Below are 18,427 nucleotides of genomic sequence, written 5' to 3'. Positions count from 1 at the left end.
TTTAAAGGGTCATTTTTTATTTCACAGTTGAGCATTTAAAAGCAAGGCGTTCAAAGTGCACTTCTGTGAGCAGTATTTTAGAATTCAGTGTGATGTGATTTAACTTTGATTATACTGTCCTCTTGTGGTTACTGTCAGGCTTTAAACCGTAAAGATTCAAGTCAAATCAGATTAAATCACATCAGCCTTATATTTATTTATATAGGACATTTTTTGTTTCAAATTTGTTATGCAGTGCTTCTCCTAAACATCTTACAGAAATAGAAATGTTACATAAACCCATAAACCACTGGTATTTGAATAGAATCAAGTAGAATAAACCTGAATGCGTAATGTTATAAAGAACACATTAGAAGTTCACACAGGAAACAGTGACAGAGAGATTTACATGGACACAAGGGTTTCAAAGGTCTAATTAGAGGGTTTTTTTCATAAAAGTGAATATAGGTATTAGTAATCCTGGCCAATTGTTCTCTACCTTTTTCTTCATTGCGGACATCTAATTATGACCAATGGAATGTCTAAATGTTGTGAGCAGTTCAGTCAAAAAATGATTTCCTCCGAGTCATTTTCAGAGGCCTTAAAGAGGCAAAACTGTGCAGCATTTCACAAAAAGAATAAAAGATTGGAAAATAGACTGATAAAAACATATTTCTGTGTATCAGAAATTATGTTATTTATAAATAAACTTAGGATGAATTTAGGTTCCAGCTGTTGGCTGGTGTTACTGTGTGTTGTAAGAGGCCTGGTATTCAATTTTGTAAATGGTAGCAGGTTTCGATCATGTGATTTGAGCTTTTGGTGCCGCTGTTTGATGATGAATTGTGCATTGAAGCCCATGTCTACTTATTACTCCTTGCGCGAATACTGTGGATTGCCAACACCATATGTTATGCAAATTGCATTATATTAAGTTCTAAATAGGCTAATTGTCAACAAATTATCACCCAAACACACAGATTTAATATTCAACTTGTGAACCTTATTCAGTGTGCCGCTTTACTCTGCCGAGTAACTCATGTAAATAAATAATTTATGTTTTTATTCACGATATTATCCATAATGAACTAAACCTACAAATTTGTAGATTGCTGCAGCTCATAAATCTGTTTTCTTTTCAAAGGCCACCAGATGTTCCAATCTGCCAAAACAGGCAGGCCAGAGGGGATTTAGAGTAACCTGTTTCATAAGGGTGCTAGATAATCCCCTCTTCTGCAAGGAAAGACATGAATCCAGCACTATGCAGCATTCCCAAAAATTATTATATCAGAAGCATACTGTTTGTAAGAAACCAAAAACAAACTATATCAGCTTTCCTTAAGTCAATTTAGCTACATTCAATGAAATGCCATGGCTAATATTTATACTACTTTGACTGTAGGCTACTCGAAATGTAATATGATTATATATATGATATATAAATGTCTCTCAGTACTTAGAAATTATATTAGAAATAATCTCGATTGCACATTTTCTTGAGAAATTTTCGTTCTTTGGTGTGTTGATTCTCGGTGTGTGTGTGTGTGTGTGTGTGTGTGTGTGTGTGTGTGTGTGTGTGTGTGTGTGTGTGTGTGTGTAAAGTAAAATGACTGCCAGGTTACAAAGTTATATTAAGCATATTCATGCGAGCACAGCGCTGCGAGTAAAATCAGGAGTGAGTGGAGGGGAAATGTGTGATGCTGATTTAAAGCACATGAATGTGTGCGTGCGTGCGTGCGTGCGTGTGTGTGTGTGTGTGTGTGTGTGTGTGTGTGTGTGTGTGTGTGTGTGTGTGTTGCAAAGAGAATCAGCGGCTCTGTAGGGGCTCCTTGCTATGTTTGCTGTCACAGGATGAAAAGAGTTGACAAATAACATGATTTAAACCGCATCAGCCTGAGGCAACAGAAATAGACGCAGATCCCCCACAGCCACATTTTCCTAATCATCATTCTTTTGGTCTCATGTTTGAGTGAAGATGACATTTGTTTTTGCAGGTACAGCAGGTTAGTTTCAGCGCACGGCACCGGTGGGAGGGAGGAGACTGTCTACATACATCATCCCTGAGCAGAGAGACACGTAGTGCTGGGGCTGACCCAGAAAAAGTAAAAAAATGTTTCCCCCCTCTCATGAGCTCACTCTGCAGAAACTTCAACTCCGAACTCTCGCGGTACTTCGCGTGTTCACGCTCCATCTTTCTCCGTGGAAAAAAAAAAGGAAAGAAAGAAGAGGACTCGCATCACAGGCTCAGCTGACGCGGCGCTGGGAGCTCTCGGGCACACAAAAAAAGAGGTGAGAATGAGTCATTTTTTTACTCGTCTTTGACATTATTAACAAGATATCTTAGAAGTAAGATATCTAACACGTCACTCCTCGGTAGTTAACACGTCTTTTTGCTTGCCCCGCTGCTCAGTGCGGTGCCTTTGACACCTAGACACCGCCACAGGCACACTGATAGCGGGTATTGATAAAACCACAGGCTGTGCGGAAGCTCGCTGTTGTCTCTCTGCTACTCTACATTGTCTCCACGTTAAAAAAAAACGTTTTCATGAACCGAGCCACATGCCGAAAAAGCCTCCCGGTGTGAGGAACAGCCCGTTCCCGCGGCGCCGCTCTCCCGTCAAAGGCTACATTGTGTCCGGGGTTTGGCATCCGCTGGCGGCTGCTGCGGACAGGACGGTGTGATTTATCCGTAGTCGGGTCAGCGCAGACACCAACACAGTGATGTGTTTGGAAACTAACAAACGCGGGACGACTAATCGAGCAACTCACCACAAAGACATGATAACTCATAGCTTGCGGCGTGATTTTTAAATCAGATTCAGACTTGTTGACATGATGTTGGCGCTGCGAGTGCACGTCCAAAACAAATCTGCATGTCAACCCCCCCCCCCCCCAAAAAAAGAGCGTGTAAAGCATTTTTTCCTCAATATCCCCCAAATATTGATCTAATGCTTCAGCCTACCGTCCATATCTGCGGTAGACAGTGGTGGAAGAAGTGTTCAGCTACATACAAAAAACTCCATCACAAAAGAAAGTCCTGCAGTTAAATGTCACCTAAGTAAAAAGTGTTTTTAGCAAAATAGCATATCTTAAGTAAAAGTGTCCAATGCAGAAACGTGGCCCCAGTGTTATTATAATATATTATTAATTTTACTGGTAGAGTTGGTTGAGGTGCAGCTAATCTTAACCAATTTATTTACTGCAGTTGAGTATTTTAATTTATAAGGATGTATCACAGTTTTTAAAATCATCACATGTCTTAAAATTTTCATTTGTAAGGGTCGCTGTTTAATTGTAGTGGAGTTTAAGTAAAAATGAAGTAGAAATACTAAGCTGGTATTTATTTTCCTACTCTCACTTGAATAAATCCCCTTTCCACATCCCACCACGGACAGAACATTTGATTGTTTCATGCCCCTCATATGTCTGATTTAATGTACCTTATAGGACAGCAGTTGATTCGTTGGTGTGCAGAGAGGAAGATGAGTGTAGCCTGCAGGCTTTGGAGAGGGCAATGAGGATTTTCCATGTCAATGGTCCCCTCTCTGCTTCAGGAAAAAGGAAATAATGTGACGTCTGCCGCATGAGAGCTACACATTTAGAAGAATGTCGTAATGAAAAAGTGACGCCTTGCAATTTTTTGAACTGCACCGGAAAGAGATTGACAGACTGGAGATAAAGTGGAATTAAGAAACATGAATTAGGATTCAGATAAACCAAAGGTAGAAAAGACACAGGCCATCTTTCTGCAGTTCTCAGTAAAGCTATTTTGTGCATTGCACGAGCACAGTAAGCTTCACTGTGTTTTCCTACATGCAGGCGTATCTTCTTAGGTAGGTGTGTAAACTATTGCCCTCTTTCAAAGGCTGCTAACATAGAGGCTCTTATTACTTCAGGGGTCCTCAGTATTAAAGTGTGCCGATACTGTACCATAAACCATAAGAAGCCTGGTATGGGTACAGCGGGATACTTGTGCAATTGCAAAAGTTATTACTTTATGGTATGCAGAGCCCCCTGGCATGCACACATTTGACAACCACTTGTGATTTTACTGCCGGGAGTGGGAGTTAAGTCAACGCTGAGAAGTGAAGGAGAAATGCAGTTAAAGAAATTGAAGCCTATAAACTGTCAGACTTTGCTCTTATTGCTCTTGTTTTAAGGCTTTTTTTTATTGACAGAATTGCAAGGATACCTCGCTCACATAAAATCTTTTCTTTTTTTTTTTAACCAATTATCTATATTTTATTGTACGTGTGAAACTCTACCTAGATGCTCGAGTTGGGGAAAAAAGAGGAACACAAGAAATTTAATTTAGCAACACTAAAAATGATCTCCAGAGTGTTTGTCCACAGCCTCTGTCGATTGTTATACTAAATGTGTAACTTGGTTTGTCATTTAAGTGCATTTGTTCCCTCTCGCTGCTGAATTCTCTGCGTTTTTGTGCGCTTATCTGCGTGTGTCAAAGATTCTTCTTGTTCAAGTGTGCTTACAAAATGACACAAAAAAAAACCAATTTAAAAGGAATAACGTCTCTTTTAAAATGTTTTTGGCTTGGAAATGCTAGCCAATGATGAGAAAAGCAAGCACATAGGCGGCTATTTAACTGTGAGAATGATTGAATATATAATGGTGGTTCTCTCTCTGTTGGTTCTGTCTGCAGGGTGCTGCAGGCATGGAGCAGAGGTGAGAGTTTGTCAATGGTTGGCCAGTTACACTCCCGAAGAGCACACTCCTGCAGCACAGCAGCATCATGATAAGCCCACCATCCTCTGCTTTAGCTGTCATCTATCTACCGATCTATCTCCATGGTGAGAGAGCGCTCCTGGACCTTGACTCTGTTGCCATGGTGACCCTGTAGCAAGGACCCTATGACTCCAATCTGTTGCCCCGGTGATCACATAAAAAGACCCAGGTAACTATTTTTCAATCTGCTGCCATGGTGATGGTGTAGAGACACCCTGCAAAGCCAGAGTCAGTTGCTATGGTGATCCTGTAGCGAGCAACAATCACTATGGGGACGTCCAGGATGTTCCGCATTTTTGTCATCCTGGGCTCGGCTTTCATGATCCTCCTGATCATCATTTACTGGGACGACGTCGGAGCCTCCAATCTGTATTTGCACACTCCTGTCTCTCCGGGCCCCAAAATCCCACACCCCCCTCCTCCTCAGCGGCCTCAAACCTCCCGGACCCCGTCCTTCCTATCCGACATCGATGCCTTCGTTAACCAGTTCTTAGAGCCGGGAACTGGTGAGCCCACTGACCCCGTCCCGGCTGACACAGGCAACCAATCAGAGAAAGCAGAGGAACGATATATACCGCGGCGGGAGTGGAAGATCCACCTGACTCCAGTGGCAGCCGAGCTCCGTGAGAGACAGGTGACTATCTGAATTATTATGATTATCATTGTCTTTAATTGTAATAGTATTAATTCAATAAATGAAAAAAGCTTACATAAGCTAAATTCTCCGAAGCCAAATGTTGTATCAACACAAGCAGACTTACAGGAACTTGCTAAAATGTAACACAAGTCAAAATTGCCAAATGTCCTTTTAAAGACCCACAGCCCACCCACACAGGTGTTTTCAATTATTTTGCCTAATTAGAGCGGTCTGTGTGGGCGTGTAAACACTGTGTTTGATTGACAGCTCTCTGACCCTCTTATTAAACTGCATTTTAATCCTCCTTATTGGCTCGTGTAGGTTTGTGACCTCGTTTAATTCCAGCAGAGCTCAGTCAATTTTCAGGTCTTCCTGAATCTCTCCTTTACTTGTGCAGGATGAACATTTTATCAATTTAATTGCTAATAATTAATGTGTCTGTGCTTTACCAAATGGTACAACCAGGAGCAGCGGCGGAGGTTACTCCAGGAGATGTGCGCTAACGACAGCGTGGTGTTTCCTGGCAAAAACCGTTCCTTTGACGACATTCCCAACAGGGAGCTGGATCACCTTATTGTGGACGACAGGCATGGTATCATCTACTGCTATGTCCCCAAGGTAGGCAAACACATTTACTGCTTTGTTAATGTTAAGTTTAGTGCACTTGTGATGCAAGTCTGGCAGAACTTTATGATCTCTCTAAATGATCAAATACTTAAAATAACGTTCATGGTGATTTGTGCTCTTTTCCATAAATAGTAAATAAGAGCTGGAACACTGGGTTGTAGTTCTCATATTACCAAATCCAAACAGATTAGTGTGTTTTGTCCAATCCAAAAAACACAAACCCAACTATAATGAATATTGACTAGACCTTTTACATATTTCCCTCCTCTTAGGTAGCTTGTAGTAACTGGAAGCGCATCATGATAGTTCTCAGTGAAAGCATGCTGCGGGACGGCGTTCCCCAGAGAGACCCGCTGGCCATCCCCAGGGGCCTGGTCCACAACAGCAGCATGCACTTTACCTTCAACAAGTTCTGGAAACGATACGGCAAGTTTGCAAGGCACCTCATGAAGGTTTGTTCAAGTACTACCATTTATCATTTATTATATCTGCTAGATTTAAATCACTCTTAGCGATTCTGCACCTCCACGACAAGGACATCAGTTTTAATTTTAAGTGTCCTCTGACATCTCTTTAAGCCTGTTGTTATTAGTTGCTCTATTTGTTATTTAAAAAAAGACACCATCTCAATAAATTGTAAATGATATGTGTGATGATAATGTGTTATGTGTTGATATATGTTTTGTCCATTTTTGAAGGTGAAGCTGAAGAAATACACCAAGTTTATTTTTGTGCGGGACCCCTTTGTGCGCCTCATCTCCGCCTACCGGAATAAATTTGAGCTGCGCAACGAGGACTTCTATCGGCGCTTCGCACAGGTCATGCTGCGCCGCTACGGCAACCAGCCCACACCTCCTGCCTCCGTGGACGAGGCGTTTGGTGTGGGCATCCACCCCTCCTTCTCCAACTTCATCCAGTACCTCCTGGACCCTCAGACGGAGAAGGAGATGCCCTTTAACGAGCACTGGCGGCAGGTGTATCGGCTTTGCCATCCGTGCCAGATTCAGTACGACTTTGTGGGCCACCTGGAGACGGCGGAGGAGGACGCGGAGCACCTTCTACGCCAGCTGCGGGTGGACAATGTGGTGGAGTTCCCCACCTCCCATAGGAACCTCACAGCCAGCAGCTGGGAGTCTGATTGGTTCAGCACGGTGTCCGCCGAGGCTCGGAGGGAACTCTACAAGCTGTATGAACCTGACTTCAGGCTCTTTGGCTACGACAGACCGGACTCCATCCTCAACGAGTGACTCACGTTTCTACAAAACTGACCCAGCCACACACACATGTTTTTTATGTAAGGAAATAATGCTACACTCCAACAACAGTGACACCTCCCCTTGTCCTGGGGTTTGCAGATGTTTCCTCCTGTCTTGTGTGTGTGTCCTACACTGAATGTGCATATTGTTAGGGACACTCGCTGCTCTAAAGAAGCACATTAATGAGGAGAACCCAGGTTAATAGCCATTATCCATTGTTGTTTTTATCTTCATCAATCACAAAGATAACAAGAAGCACACAAGTCGGAGTGAGACAGTTGACATATGGATTGTGCAAACAGCATGTGTCCCTAACATGTCGTATGTTCAGTGTAGCCCCGAACCCAAAACTCCACTCTGAGAGTCGAGCACTCCCAACCTTGATGTCACGCCACGCCTGTCACTTGTGATGTCACGGTTAAGTTGACGATCACACAGGCTTTGTAGCAGGATGCCGAGTTGATGTCACGGAGCCATACTCTGTTTTTTGATGTCATGGAAACAATTTTGGTCGTGACGCCGACACAGATGCAATGAACATGGAAATGTGGGCGACTAGTGAAAACATGGTGTTACTAGATTCATTTGGTCTTAGTGGTCGTGTCATTTATTTCACATTGTGTCAGTGCAATGTTTAGGTGGAGGATGAAAGGGATTTTTATGTATGTTTTAAACAGACATACTAAAGACAGCTATTGTCATCAGAGACAGAATTCTGTTATACCTCATACACAGATGAAGCTGATTGTCATCCGTTACATAACACATACTGCACCAACTCGACTGCTTCTTCAAACCTGGAACATGAGGTTGTGAGTTGAGAAGTCCATTAGATTACATTAATAGAAACATTTCAGACAACATGTTAGTATCTTGCCATATTTGACCAGGTTTTAAAGCATGAAATCATCTCATCACATAGAAGCACAGGCGTTGTCTCAGCTCGTCTCTGAGGCATAAAACTGGAGTTTCTACATTCTTTTCATTTTCTCTCAGCTGGATGTACACAGGTGAGCATTTTAACGAACAGTTCTCCAAAGGGAATATTATATTTTTATTGCTTGTTGTGTTGCCAGGACGCTGTTATCAGCAGCAATTTGATCACGTACAAACTGCAGTTATTAACACTGACCTACATTGGGTAACCCTGGAGACTGCAACTGTGTGGTTTCACGGGCAGCATTTCCATAGGAGGCAGTGTCTTGAAGCAGGGAGCTGTGCACATAATGTGAAGCCAACACAGATTGATTTTTCAGTATTTGAAGAGAAGATCAATCACTCCACAAGTTGTGTTGATGCAAGATGAGGCTATGCCAGTATTAATGTCAGACTATCCAAGTAAAGGGGGTTAAGAGTCAGGATCAATCATGAGCATGGATCGGGCTGCATGTTTTATATGAGGAGAAGGAAGATAAGACAGTGCCTTTGGTTGCAAAAGTTTACACAGCAAAAAAGTATTTTTGTAGGAGGACTTGATTTTTTACTTTGAACACGATGCAGTGAGAACTGTATGAAGCCACAAGGTATATTTGATATACTGGGCCTTGTTTATCATGTTTGGTTATTCTTTGGAAAGAATAGGAAAACAGCGGAGCCCTTCAGCAGAAATGCCGAACTGTCTTCATGGGAATTTGTACAATTAATGAGGACTCTGTCTGTGTGCTTTTGTGCAGTGGATTGCTTTCTTTATGTGTCATCAAACACAGGATTACGGTGTGGTTTGTACTGTATTGTGATTATTCTGCAAATCACAAAGTTGTATGTGTTTCACACTATTGACTCATTGTGTCTCACTGCCTTCTGGTACATTTGTTTTGCCCAAGTGTGGGGTGTTTTTGACTCCTGTATGACTTAGTTCAGCCAGTTCTGAATAGGACGGAATTTCTTCGGAATCAATGACTGGTTTTCCCAGAAGTCTGCAACCGTCTTGTGGTGTGTTATTCCATGTATAGGTCTCAATATACACAAAGAAAATCAGGTCAATCCTAGGCACAAAATAGGAAAGAAAACACAACTAGTCATCACACACTCCCACCTCACCAGTGTTTGGATTGTCAGGTTTTTATATCTCTTTTGTATTTTTGTTATGCTCTTTGTCGTTTTCTTTTTGTCTTGATGTCAAACATGTCAGAATTTCTGTTCCCAGCTGTATTTGCTGTAAAAGTGCATACAACAACACAGTAAGATGGAATCGTTTTGTAAGGGAAAAGAAAACGGTTTATTAGCAGAATAAAACTTGAATACATGCTGCTTATGTAATGGGAAAACAGTCTTTGCGTGGTAATGTGCTCTTTATGAAGATTAGTTTGACTGGTGGCATGTTTTTTTGGCACAGAATTATCTGACGCATCAACAGCATGGATGCTGTTAAACAGCTTAACGGTCTGCAGTGCCATATCTTGTCCTACATTTTGAACCTTATGCCAAATGCAACATTAATTGGTGTCACAGACTGTCAAAGAAAAATCTATTTTTATGATTCATGTTTTTGTTAAACATGTATTAATATTTCATAAAGTCACAAGAGACTTTGTTGTCTGACAAACTTGTTCCATCTCTCATGTAAGGGGAAAATGCAAAGTGTTCATTCAGTTTCATCAGTGTTATGCTGTTATGCATCATCTGGTCTTTGTAAATGGGGAATAAAGGTTGTGGGGCATGATGGAATACGTACTCGTCTCTCTTTGTGAATTAGGATGTCTACCGCAGCGTTATATGATTTAATGACAATACACATTTCATATTAGATAATATTGGCACAAGGATGTCCCCTAAAATAATTACTTAGATTATTGTCTCAACACCATGAAGAAGAATAGTCCCTTTGTGTAGTGACGACTGACATGAAAGCTTTGTGGGAAATGGGGACAGGAAAGGAAAACTGCACCTGCAAACATTTAAACAGGAAATGTGGACAATTTTATCAAAATCAAGGAAACCTCTGGATGTTTATGCCTGAAACATTAACATGCCAACCTTTAACATGCATACCGTCTTCACGATACATTCATGACAGTATATGTGTACCATTACATTACATTACAGTCATTTAGCAGACGCTTTTATCCAAAAAAGCAATGTGTATCAGGACAAACAACTGTCATCAGAAACCTGATAGGACCAAGGAGAACTTTGGGTAACACTAAAGTTTTGGGATAAGATAAGATAAGATAAGATAATCCTTTATTAGTCCCGCAGCGGGGAAATTGGCAACCAGTTAATTACTAAATAACTTTCCATTATATCCTCAAGGTGTCACTGTGTTCATTTTTATCAAAACCTTTGTTACAAGATATTTTGGAGACAGTTTAGAAGAGAAGTGAAAGTATCAAGATCTGCAACATGGGTGTGATCCCTCACTGGCTTCCCACCAACCTACGACTCCACAGGCATTTCCCATGGTGGGCGAAGTTGTGCGCCTGGGTGAATTTCCTGTTCCTTTAACTCAGGCTGGACCGATACTGACATGTATCCCAAACTATCAGAAAATAACTTATTACAACTATAGTAAATTAAAACAAATGAAACACACTGCAAAGCTGCATTGGCTGACGGGCTGACTGGCAGATAAACAGCATCATAACAAAGAGACCGCTGCTATCATCAGTGATGGTGTTAACAGCAATGTTAAGCCTTCACATAAACACAAACACGTTGTCTGTTTTGCCTGTTTTATTTGTAAAGTTTTTACTGAATGAGAGGTTGACATGAGATCACTTAAAATCATCCTCACAGTTCCTCACAGTGAGGAACTGCATTCAAATTTGTGGCTAAAACACAATGTTAATATCAGTATAAACAATATTAGTAAAACATGTACAAACATAGTACATTGGTGTGATTACTACAATAAAGAAAATTATAAAATTGGAATAACTGCATTAATGCTTTAATATTTGTCATGTTAGTACCAAAGTTAATAATATCTGTATTAATTGCAGGTTATTGTGTCACAGCTGACATGAGTCAATTTAATATAATTAACTTTTCACTTGTCAGATTACCTATTACTGCTTTATGTTGCAGTTTGGCCTCCAGATTATCTTCATTCACATGGAACTATAATAAAAAAGGGAGGGAGAGAAACTTTCAAGTACACAGAACATAGTTCAGTCCATAACAAATAAATCAAAATGAATCCAATATATATTTCTGTGACATCCAGACATTGTTCTTCCTGCAGTTTCACAACTGTAGTTCAGTTAGCACCATGTTTAAGCACCACATACAAAATTCAACAGTTCACAATAATCTGTAAACTCACTAAGTAAAGTTTTCTTATCATATCCAATTGCATAAACCACTGCTTAGTTCTTCATTACCGAGCGAGAATACTGTATATTCAAAATCTTTCAATTTTCATTCGTCACTGATAGTAAACATATTGCAAATTATGTATGACAAACCATGTCTTAATGTGTTTTAAAATCAATACTCTTATTGCTCTAGGGGTTCAATCTCTAAAAAAATACTCGTTATTTTAAATCCATCTAGTTTTACACTTTAATTTACAGGGAACATTAACAGCCCATGTTTGGAAATAGACTTCTTAGCTTTTTGGTTGAGAGTTAGATGAGAAGATTGATACACTCTCGATACTAGTTCCCAGCCGCAAGAGTGTGTAGCTAGTGTTGTTTTCACCTTGTGAGTCTGGGTGTTTGTGTAATGTGTAATTTGTGCAAATTGTGGTCCTGGAGACGCTGACTGAGGCGTACTTTTATATATATATTTCTGTCTTTGAACAGATTTTGTCACTGTGATAGCGTCACAATAGTGCATGATGCTGTCACAAATGTTTACAGGTGTGTAATTGAGTTCAAAATAATTGCGTTTGAAGATGGGTGTAGTTAGTATGTTGAACTATTACCTTTTCTATTAGGGTGATGAGCATATTCGGTTTATTTCTTCACATTATCTCAAAGAGGTAATCTTTTATTCTCGGTAACCATTTAGATTCAAGCACCACCGTGGAGCAAGCTGAACCACTTTTTTCAATCTACATATAGAATATATAAACAATTTTACATTGAATTGGATTTCTGCTGCCATGTCAGTTCACTTTGTCTGCTTTCCATCACACTGAGCTCAACAGTCCCATCCTCGGCCTTCCCTCACTCAGTTTCCCTCTAGACTACCTTTAATGAGGTATCCGTTGAAAGTGATATAGACATCGACATCATCACTGTAAATTGCGTTCTCTCTCTCCCTCTTGTACAGACGGATCCACACCTCGTCCTTCAGCTCCAGCTCCAGCATCAGGCTCTGACTCTGCATGATGGAGCGCTCGCTGGGCTGGGCGTAAACGATGGCCTGCTCAGTGTCGTTGTGCATGATGTGTAGATACGTCTCTTTGAAATTCCACGTGTGGATGTTGATGTTAAAGAAGTAGATCCCCGGGACTCTGCAGAGGAATTTCCCATCGAACATGTTGAAGTGGTCGCCAAGGTTGACGAAGACCGTGTCAAACACAAGCGCCTGGTAGGACTCCAGGCTGTGGAGGGATTTGCGACGGCCGACGGAGAAGGCAGAGTACTGGTCTTTGCAGGGGTCTCCAGGGAGACCTGCCTGGCCCTTAGAGCCTTTTGAGCCCATGGGACCTCTGGAGCCTGAAGGGCCTTCTTGTCCACCTTTACCTGGAGTTCCTCTGTCGCCACGGTCACCTTTGTCACCTGCACAGAGTGAAATGAGTCATACTACTGTCAGAAAGAAAGCCACCTTCCCCTCCCTGGTTTAGCTAAATTCAAGATAAACATCTAACATCTAGAAAAGGAGTCCTTTAAGTTTTCTGCAAATGGTACCAAAATTCCACTTAAATAGAATCCGTGGCAGCTACTTTGACAAGAATACTCCAAGAACCCTGAAGTATGCTCTTAAATCTTTTAAAAGTTCTGTCTGTCAATCAGCATATGTGAACTTTTAAAGCAGCAAAAGACAAACACTATTTGGCCATATATGGTGGGCAAACTGGAACCAAGACAAAAAGTGGTCTCATTTGAACCCAAACGGGTTGTGATGTACATGTATTGTATTTTGGGGCCTCCTAATGGATATAGTACCTTTGAGGATGGTCATGTTGATGTAGGTGCGGACTTCCGGCACATGGTTGAACCCTGCTGTGAGAGGCTCCGCTCCACTGCCCTCTGCTGGCTCCAGGTGATCACAGCACTGCCTGCAGAAGACAGGAGGAACGTTTGGAGGAGGCACCAGGGCCACCAGGGAGCTGAGGGACAGAAGGGTGAGGACACCCAACATAGCTGTGCCTACAGTAAGAACAAAGGAACATGTCAGGCGATTGGAAGTTTTTGACTCTGTAGCTTTAAGTTCATTCCTGCTGGTGGATCTGGACCCACTGAGAATGATCTGGTTCAGTGCTTCAGTAAACTGATGTCCCCTATTAAAGCTCACAGTGACAATGCAGAAAAGCAGATGTTTAGCATTGCTTAGCAGTATAATGTAATCTATGTTTACCATCTTAGTTTAGCATGTTAGCACGCTGACATTTGATAATTAGCATAAAACACAGCTGAAGCTGATGAGATTGTTATTAGTTCTGAAGGTATTTGGTCATAAAGTAAAGCACTGGACGGCTTAAGCCCTGATGATGGCTCTGGATGAAAAGTTAAGTGATCAAGTCATTAGGATTCATCCTCTGGGGTACAGGCATGTCTATAATAAATAATGTCTGTGATAGATAATATAGTCACAATTTCATGGCAATCCATCAAATAGTTTGACATTTTACTCAAAGCACACATGTTAACATCATGATAGCGCTAGAGGAAAAGTCTGAGGCTCACCAAAGTCATTAGGATTCATCCCCTGAGGACCATGAATGTCTGTACATAATCTAATAACAAATCATCCAACAGTTTAAGAGCTATTTCAGTATGAATAAAAATGGTGGACTGGTCAAACTGGGGCCTGAACAGTAAATTGAGCTGGAACTGCAGAACTTTCAAAGGCTTTTGATTAACAGCTGAAGTGGTCTTGGTGCAGCATATGGAGTTAAAAAGGTCTGAATACTGTATTAAAGGAGGCAAAACCTTGGAAAGCATTAAAAGCAATTCAAATGATTTTTAAAAAGTGAGTGTAAGGAGATAAAGGCATGGATGAGTTAGAGCTATGTTTTTAGGCACCACCGATCTGTTTTTTATTAAACACAATTCGAAGATTGAATAATTTGAATAAGAATCACGCAGAATTTTGTCTTTTCAATACATTTTGAATGATTTAAGAGAAAATAAAAGAATCATAAGTTCACATAAGGACAGAGGAAAATCAACAGAAGCAAAGACTACTCCTCTCTATTAATGAAACATATGTACTAGTCAAAATATCAGTTTTTCAGCAGCTGCTCAGAAAATAAAATATCATGTGTCCTTGATGTCATTCCCAGAGCAGAAGGAAAGAGAAAGTGCAATCTTCAACCCTGAGCCAGAAAAAACATTTAGCAACTGGAAGAAAAGAAAAGGGAACTGAGGGGGAAAAAATTATAAAGTGAATCATTCCTACAACCAAAATAAGCATATTTCTTTATGAGTTGACCATGCATTCACAGTGGCATTTTAAAATGCCATTGGAGATTACTGCTCTCATACATCCAGAAAGCTGACTCTGAGAGGTCAAAACGTGCCTCAAAGACTCACTAATGCGCTTCTCATCCAAATCCCAAAAGTAAAGAAAATGTCAAAATACTAAATAATGGGAGCGGGCATGGCTACGAGGATCATAAATCACATGAAAAATGACCCTGTAGGCCACCCATAATGTATCACCAAGCTCAGGAAAAGGTTGACTCATCACAACGGCTTATTTATCCAGACAAAGTCAGTGGAGTGGCTTTTCTCATACAGAAAGCCAAGCTGAGTGGTTTTCAATGGAAAAGTGATGGCTGTCTGCCAGACTCTCAGTGATCAGCCAGTTTTTGTGTACTGTAAGTAGAACAGTGTGTGCTGCTGTGTTTATACAGGGCAGCTGTATCCATACCGACTATGGACAACTCAGGAAAAGACCACAAACTCAGATATTCTAAGCATTCATAAACTTCATTGTCTGCGACAAACAGAAAAAAGACAACTTATACCAATGCTGTTCTCTCGCAATGGAATTCTTAAAGTGAAACAAGGTGTATTTGTGCTCTTTTACATTGAGTTACCAGTTTATTAGGTACATACTTACACTCTAATACAATCCAAATCTTTCTGAAAGTTTTTTGAAACTGTGTCAGAGAACTGTCCGCCATTTGGAGGATGAAGGAAATCCAATTATTACAAAGAGACACAAAATTACTACTAAGAGACTCAAAACGTCTACAAAGTGGCACAACAATTTCGAAAAAAGCAAGAACCTATGTGTTTTGTTAGAAGAAATATTAAAATGGCAGTTTTGGCAAATATTGACGGCCCCTGGATGCGAGGGGGGCCCATAGAGAATGCCTAACAGGATCCAAAATATTGTGCTACGCCCCTGAGAACAAGTACAAGCACAACACATTTGTTGAAAATGTCAACAAAGAGACATAAAACAACTAAGTCATGAACGGCTATAAAGAGACACAAACAGAGAGAAAAGGACAAACAATAGCTGCATCATTTGTATGTGTTGTGTGTCTTGTGGGGGCCTTTTACATGTCATGGGGCCCCATTGTCTCATAAACTGTCTATGCACACTTGCTGCGGTGCCATTTGCTCTCCCTATACAATAACTTTAGTGCTGATGCATCGTCAAAATTCTGTTGACAGATGGTGATCTGTCATCATTTACCACCAAACACTCACAATGCAGTATCTGTGTTTGTATTTCCTCCAGTTGCAAAGTGCACATTTAATCCAAAATGTTACTGTTGGTCCTGATGGTGTTTTATCTGATGTCACACATCTTGCAGCGGAAAGCTTGTGTTAAGGTTCTGTTGGGGTTCCCAGACTAAACCACAGATGCTCATTAGAGTTCATACACTGACCAGGGATAGGAATATTACACAACTGGTTTTCTTGGAAAACTTCTTCTAGAAATGGAAACTTGAGCATGAAATACAAAAGGCTGGATTCTCTGGAAGCAGCTGTTGAATAGCTTAGCCTACATCTTGATGCCTCTTGGTTTTCTGATTTAAAATGTACACATGTATTGTAATAATCCAGTATAAGCTTTAAAGTCCAAGCTCAGTGACGACACGAGCGTGGATACACGCAGTGGAATCAACACGTGCACTGTGCAGCTCTGCAGGAGGCTTTGCTCTGTTTCTCTTTGTGGTCTCGTGCAGCCCTGGTGCGGTGTCGGCTCGAGCGCAAACGGACGCGCAACCAGAAGTTCATCGTTAAGTCCAAACAAGGCGCTCATGCGACCACACGACTGATCGCTCAGATGTTTTATCCGAATCAATCTCACCTCGTTCGCGTCTCTGCAGCCGCTTCAGTCCGACGGGGAGACAGTTCCTGAGTCAGCAGCCCTCTCTCCCTCTCCCCCCGTGTCTGTGTGAGAGGTGTCCTATAGATCCCTCCTAGTTTCATGCAGACTTAGGCAACAAGTGTCCACTTACTAACTGGTAGTAACATCTGGGGTGTGATAGTTACTGCCTGTTAAAGATGGACCTGTGACCTTAAACTGAAGATAAAAAAAAACTGATGCTACTGATGCATTTTCTGTGATCCCGGCTGGATGACTCCCTTCAGAAACAGCCGTGTCCATAACTCTAGACCAATAAACAATAAACAAAGTCACTAAACTCCTGGTTGTTCCCACTGGGACTGCATTTCCTCTGTGCTGAATTCCTCCATTCCTCATTCTTTCCAATCTGCTGCAGCTGGCAATAGAGAGAGAAACAGAGAAAAAGAGGGTGGAGGCTGTAATCTATATTTCCAGACCTGAATTAAGACTAATGTTCCGCTTTATGTTTGATTTGGAGAGAGGCAGGGAAATGTGATTATACAGAGTATAAAGGATGCATTGAGAGAGAAAGTTAGGAACAGAAACTGCAGTAAAAGAGATCTTGGAATCCCTGGACCTCAAGGGGTGAGTGTTGCAGGATACAATGCGTTTATCCTTTGATAATGAAACTCTCACATACACACCAAAGTAATCCATACATGATCCCAGATCAACTTCAGATGCAACACCAGTGATGCTGCTTCTTGGCGGATGAAAAGACAAAATGTTATTTGCTGGTAGATCACACATTATTGAAAAAAGGATGAATGAATAATGCCTTGTTTGTTAGACTTGCTACCACTTGGCTTCATAGATGTTTCTGATGATGACCCTCTATCATTCAACCTAGAGAACAACATGCTGAAGATTTGGACCAAAAGGCAAAGAAAATGAAATAGCCAGGTTTTGTTTCTTGTGGTGTACACTTTCTTTCATCCGTGGAATGTCTTAGTCTAATCTAAACCGGCCATATTTTCATGATGTTATCTTTTAAGGCGGTGACTTCCAACCTTTTTGGCTTGGGGCCCAAAATAGACTTATTTTGTTTTCTTTCTAAAAAAAACAACATTGATAACATTCTTGTCTGATAATATAGGGCTATAAACTGCACCTGTTTGTCATCACACTTTGTTTTTTCCTCTGATGGAATCAAACTTTTATTTCAGACTCAGGGTCCGGATAAGACAGGACATCACATAGAATAAATTACATAAAAATCAAATAAACAATACAACGTTTTAGGGCACAGACACACATGCAGGGATGCAGGTGAGTGAAAGGTATCTGTGCTGAATGTAGGCAGTGACAAGTGGGTCAACCACACTCAGTCTTTGCTTTTGGTTGAGGCTGTGACTTTGCTGGTCAAAGTTCACCAAAGTTGAACTTCATGCAAGATGCTAAAATGGAAAATGTGAATTTGCCGCTGTTATTTTTGCTCATCTGTGACCGTGCCTTGAATAAATGAGCTTTTAAGGTGCTGTTTTTTTTCATTTTTTAATCTTCGGACAGGGTCAGGCCAGCGTACTCAGCCTGGAAAGAAAGCAAAAAAGGGTATGATTCAGAAATAATAACCCTAAATTTATACATATACACATCCATTGTCTCCTTAATGAAGATTATTGCAGAGGACGCAGAGGTGGCTGGAATAACTCCATCCGTCTATTTTATGACCCCATGTCACAGCTGTTTGCATATATGAGGCAGTCCTGTCAGAGAACAAGAGGAGGATGAGGCAGAGTTTGTGCACACGTGTAACATGAGC

The 18,427-nt window shown here is 41.0% G+C and overlaps 2 protein-coding genes across 3 annotated transcripts; one reads left to right on the top strand and one right to left on the bottom strand.

Annotated features, from left to right (window-relative positions):
- Nucleotides 1-4,990: 4,990 nt before the first annotated feature.
- On the top strand, nt 4,991-9,891 carry chst12a (carbohydrate (chondroitin 4) sulfotransferase 12a). Its single transcript, XM_054607791.1, has 4 exons — nt 4,991-5,356; nt 5,825-5,977; nt 6,259-6,438; nt 6,685-9,891. The coding sequence occupies exons 1-4, from the start codon at nt 4,991-4,993 to the stop codon at nt 7,231-7,233; spliced, it is 1,248 nt and encodes a 415-aa protein (XP_054463766.1). The 3' UTR covers nt 7,234-9,891.
- A 1,022-nt stretch (nt 9,892-10,913) lies between these two features.
- On the bottom strand, nt 10,914-16,705 carry c1qtnf6a (C1q and TNF related 6a). Of its 2 annotated transcripts, XM_054607908.1 has the most exons (4): nt 16,627-16,705; nt 13,299-13,502; nt 12,378-12,911; nt 11,277-11,301 (listed from the first exon to the last, which is right to left on the bottom strand). In XM_054607908.1, exons 2-4 carry the CDS (start codon nt 13,492-13,494, stop codon nt 11,288-11,290), a joined length of 744 nt encoding a protein of 247 aa, XP_054463883.1. In that variant the 5' UTR covers nt 13,495-13,502; nt 16,627-16,705; the 3' UTR covers nt 11,277-11,287. The 2 variants fall into 2 exon arrangements, with proteins under 2 accessions (XP_054463882.1, XP_054463883.1); XM_054607907.1 differs by having other exon boundaries at nt 10,914-12,911.
- Between the last annotated feature and the right edge of the window lie 1,722 nt (nt 16,706-18,427).

Source organism: Anoplopoma fimbria, chromosome 11, assembly GCF_027596085.1.
Source record: "Anoplopoma fimbria isolate UVic2021 breed Golden Eagle Sablefish chromosome 11, Afim_UVic_2022, whole genome shotgun sequence".
NCBI lineage: Eukaryota > Metazoa > Chordata > Actinopteri > Perciformes > Anoplopomatidae > Anoplopoma > Anoplopoma fimbria.
The sequence above is the reverse complement of the archived record's forward strand: the minus strand, read 5'-3'. Positions and strand labels throughout refer to the sequence as shown.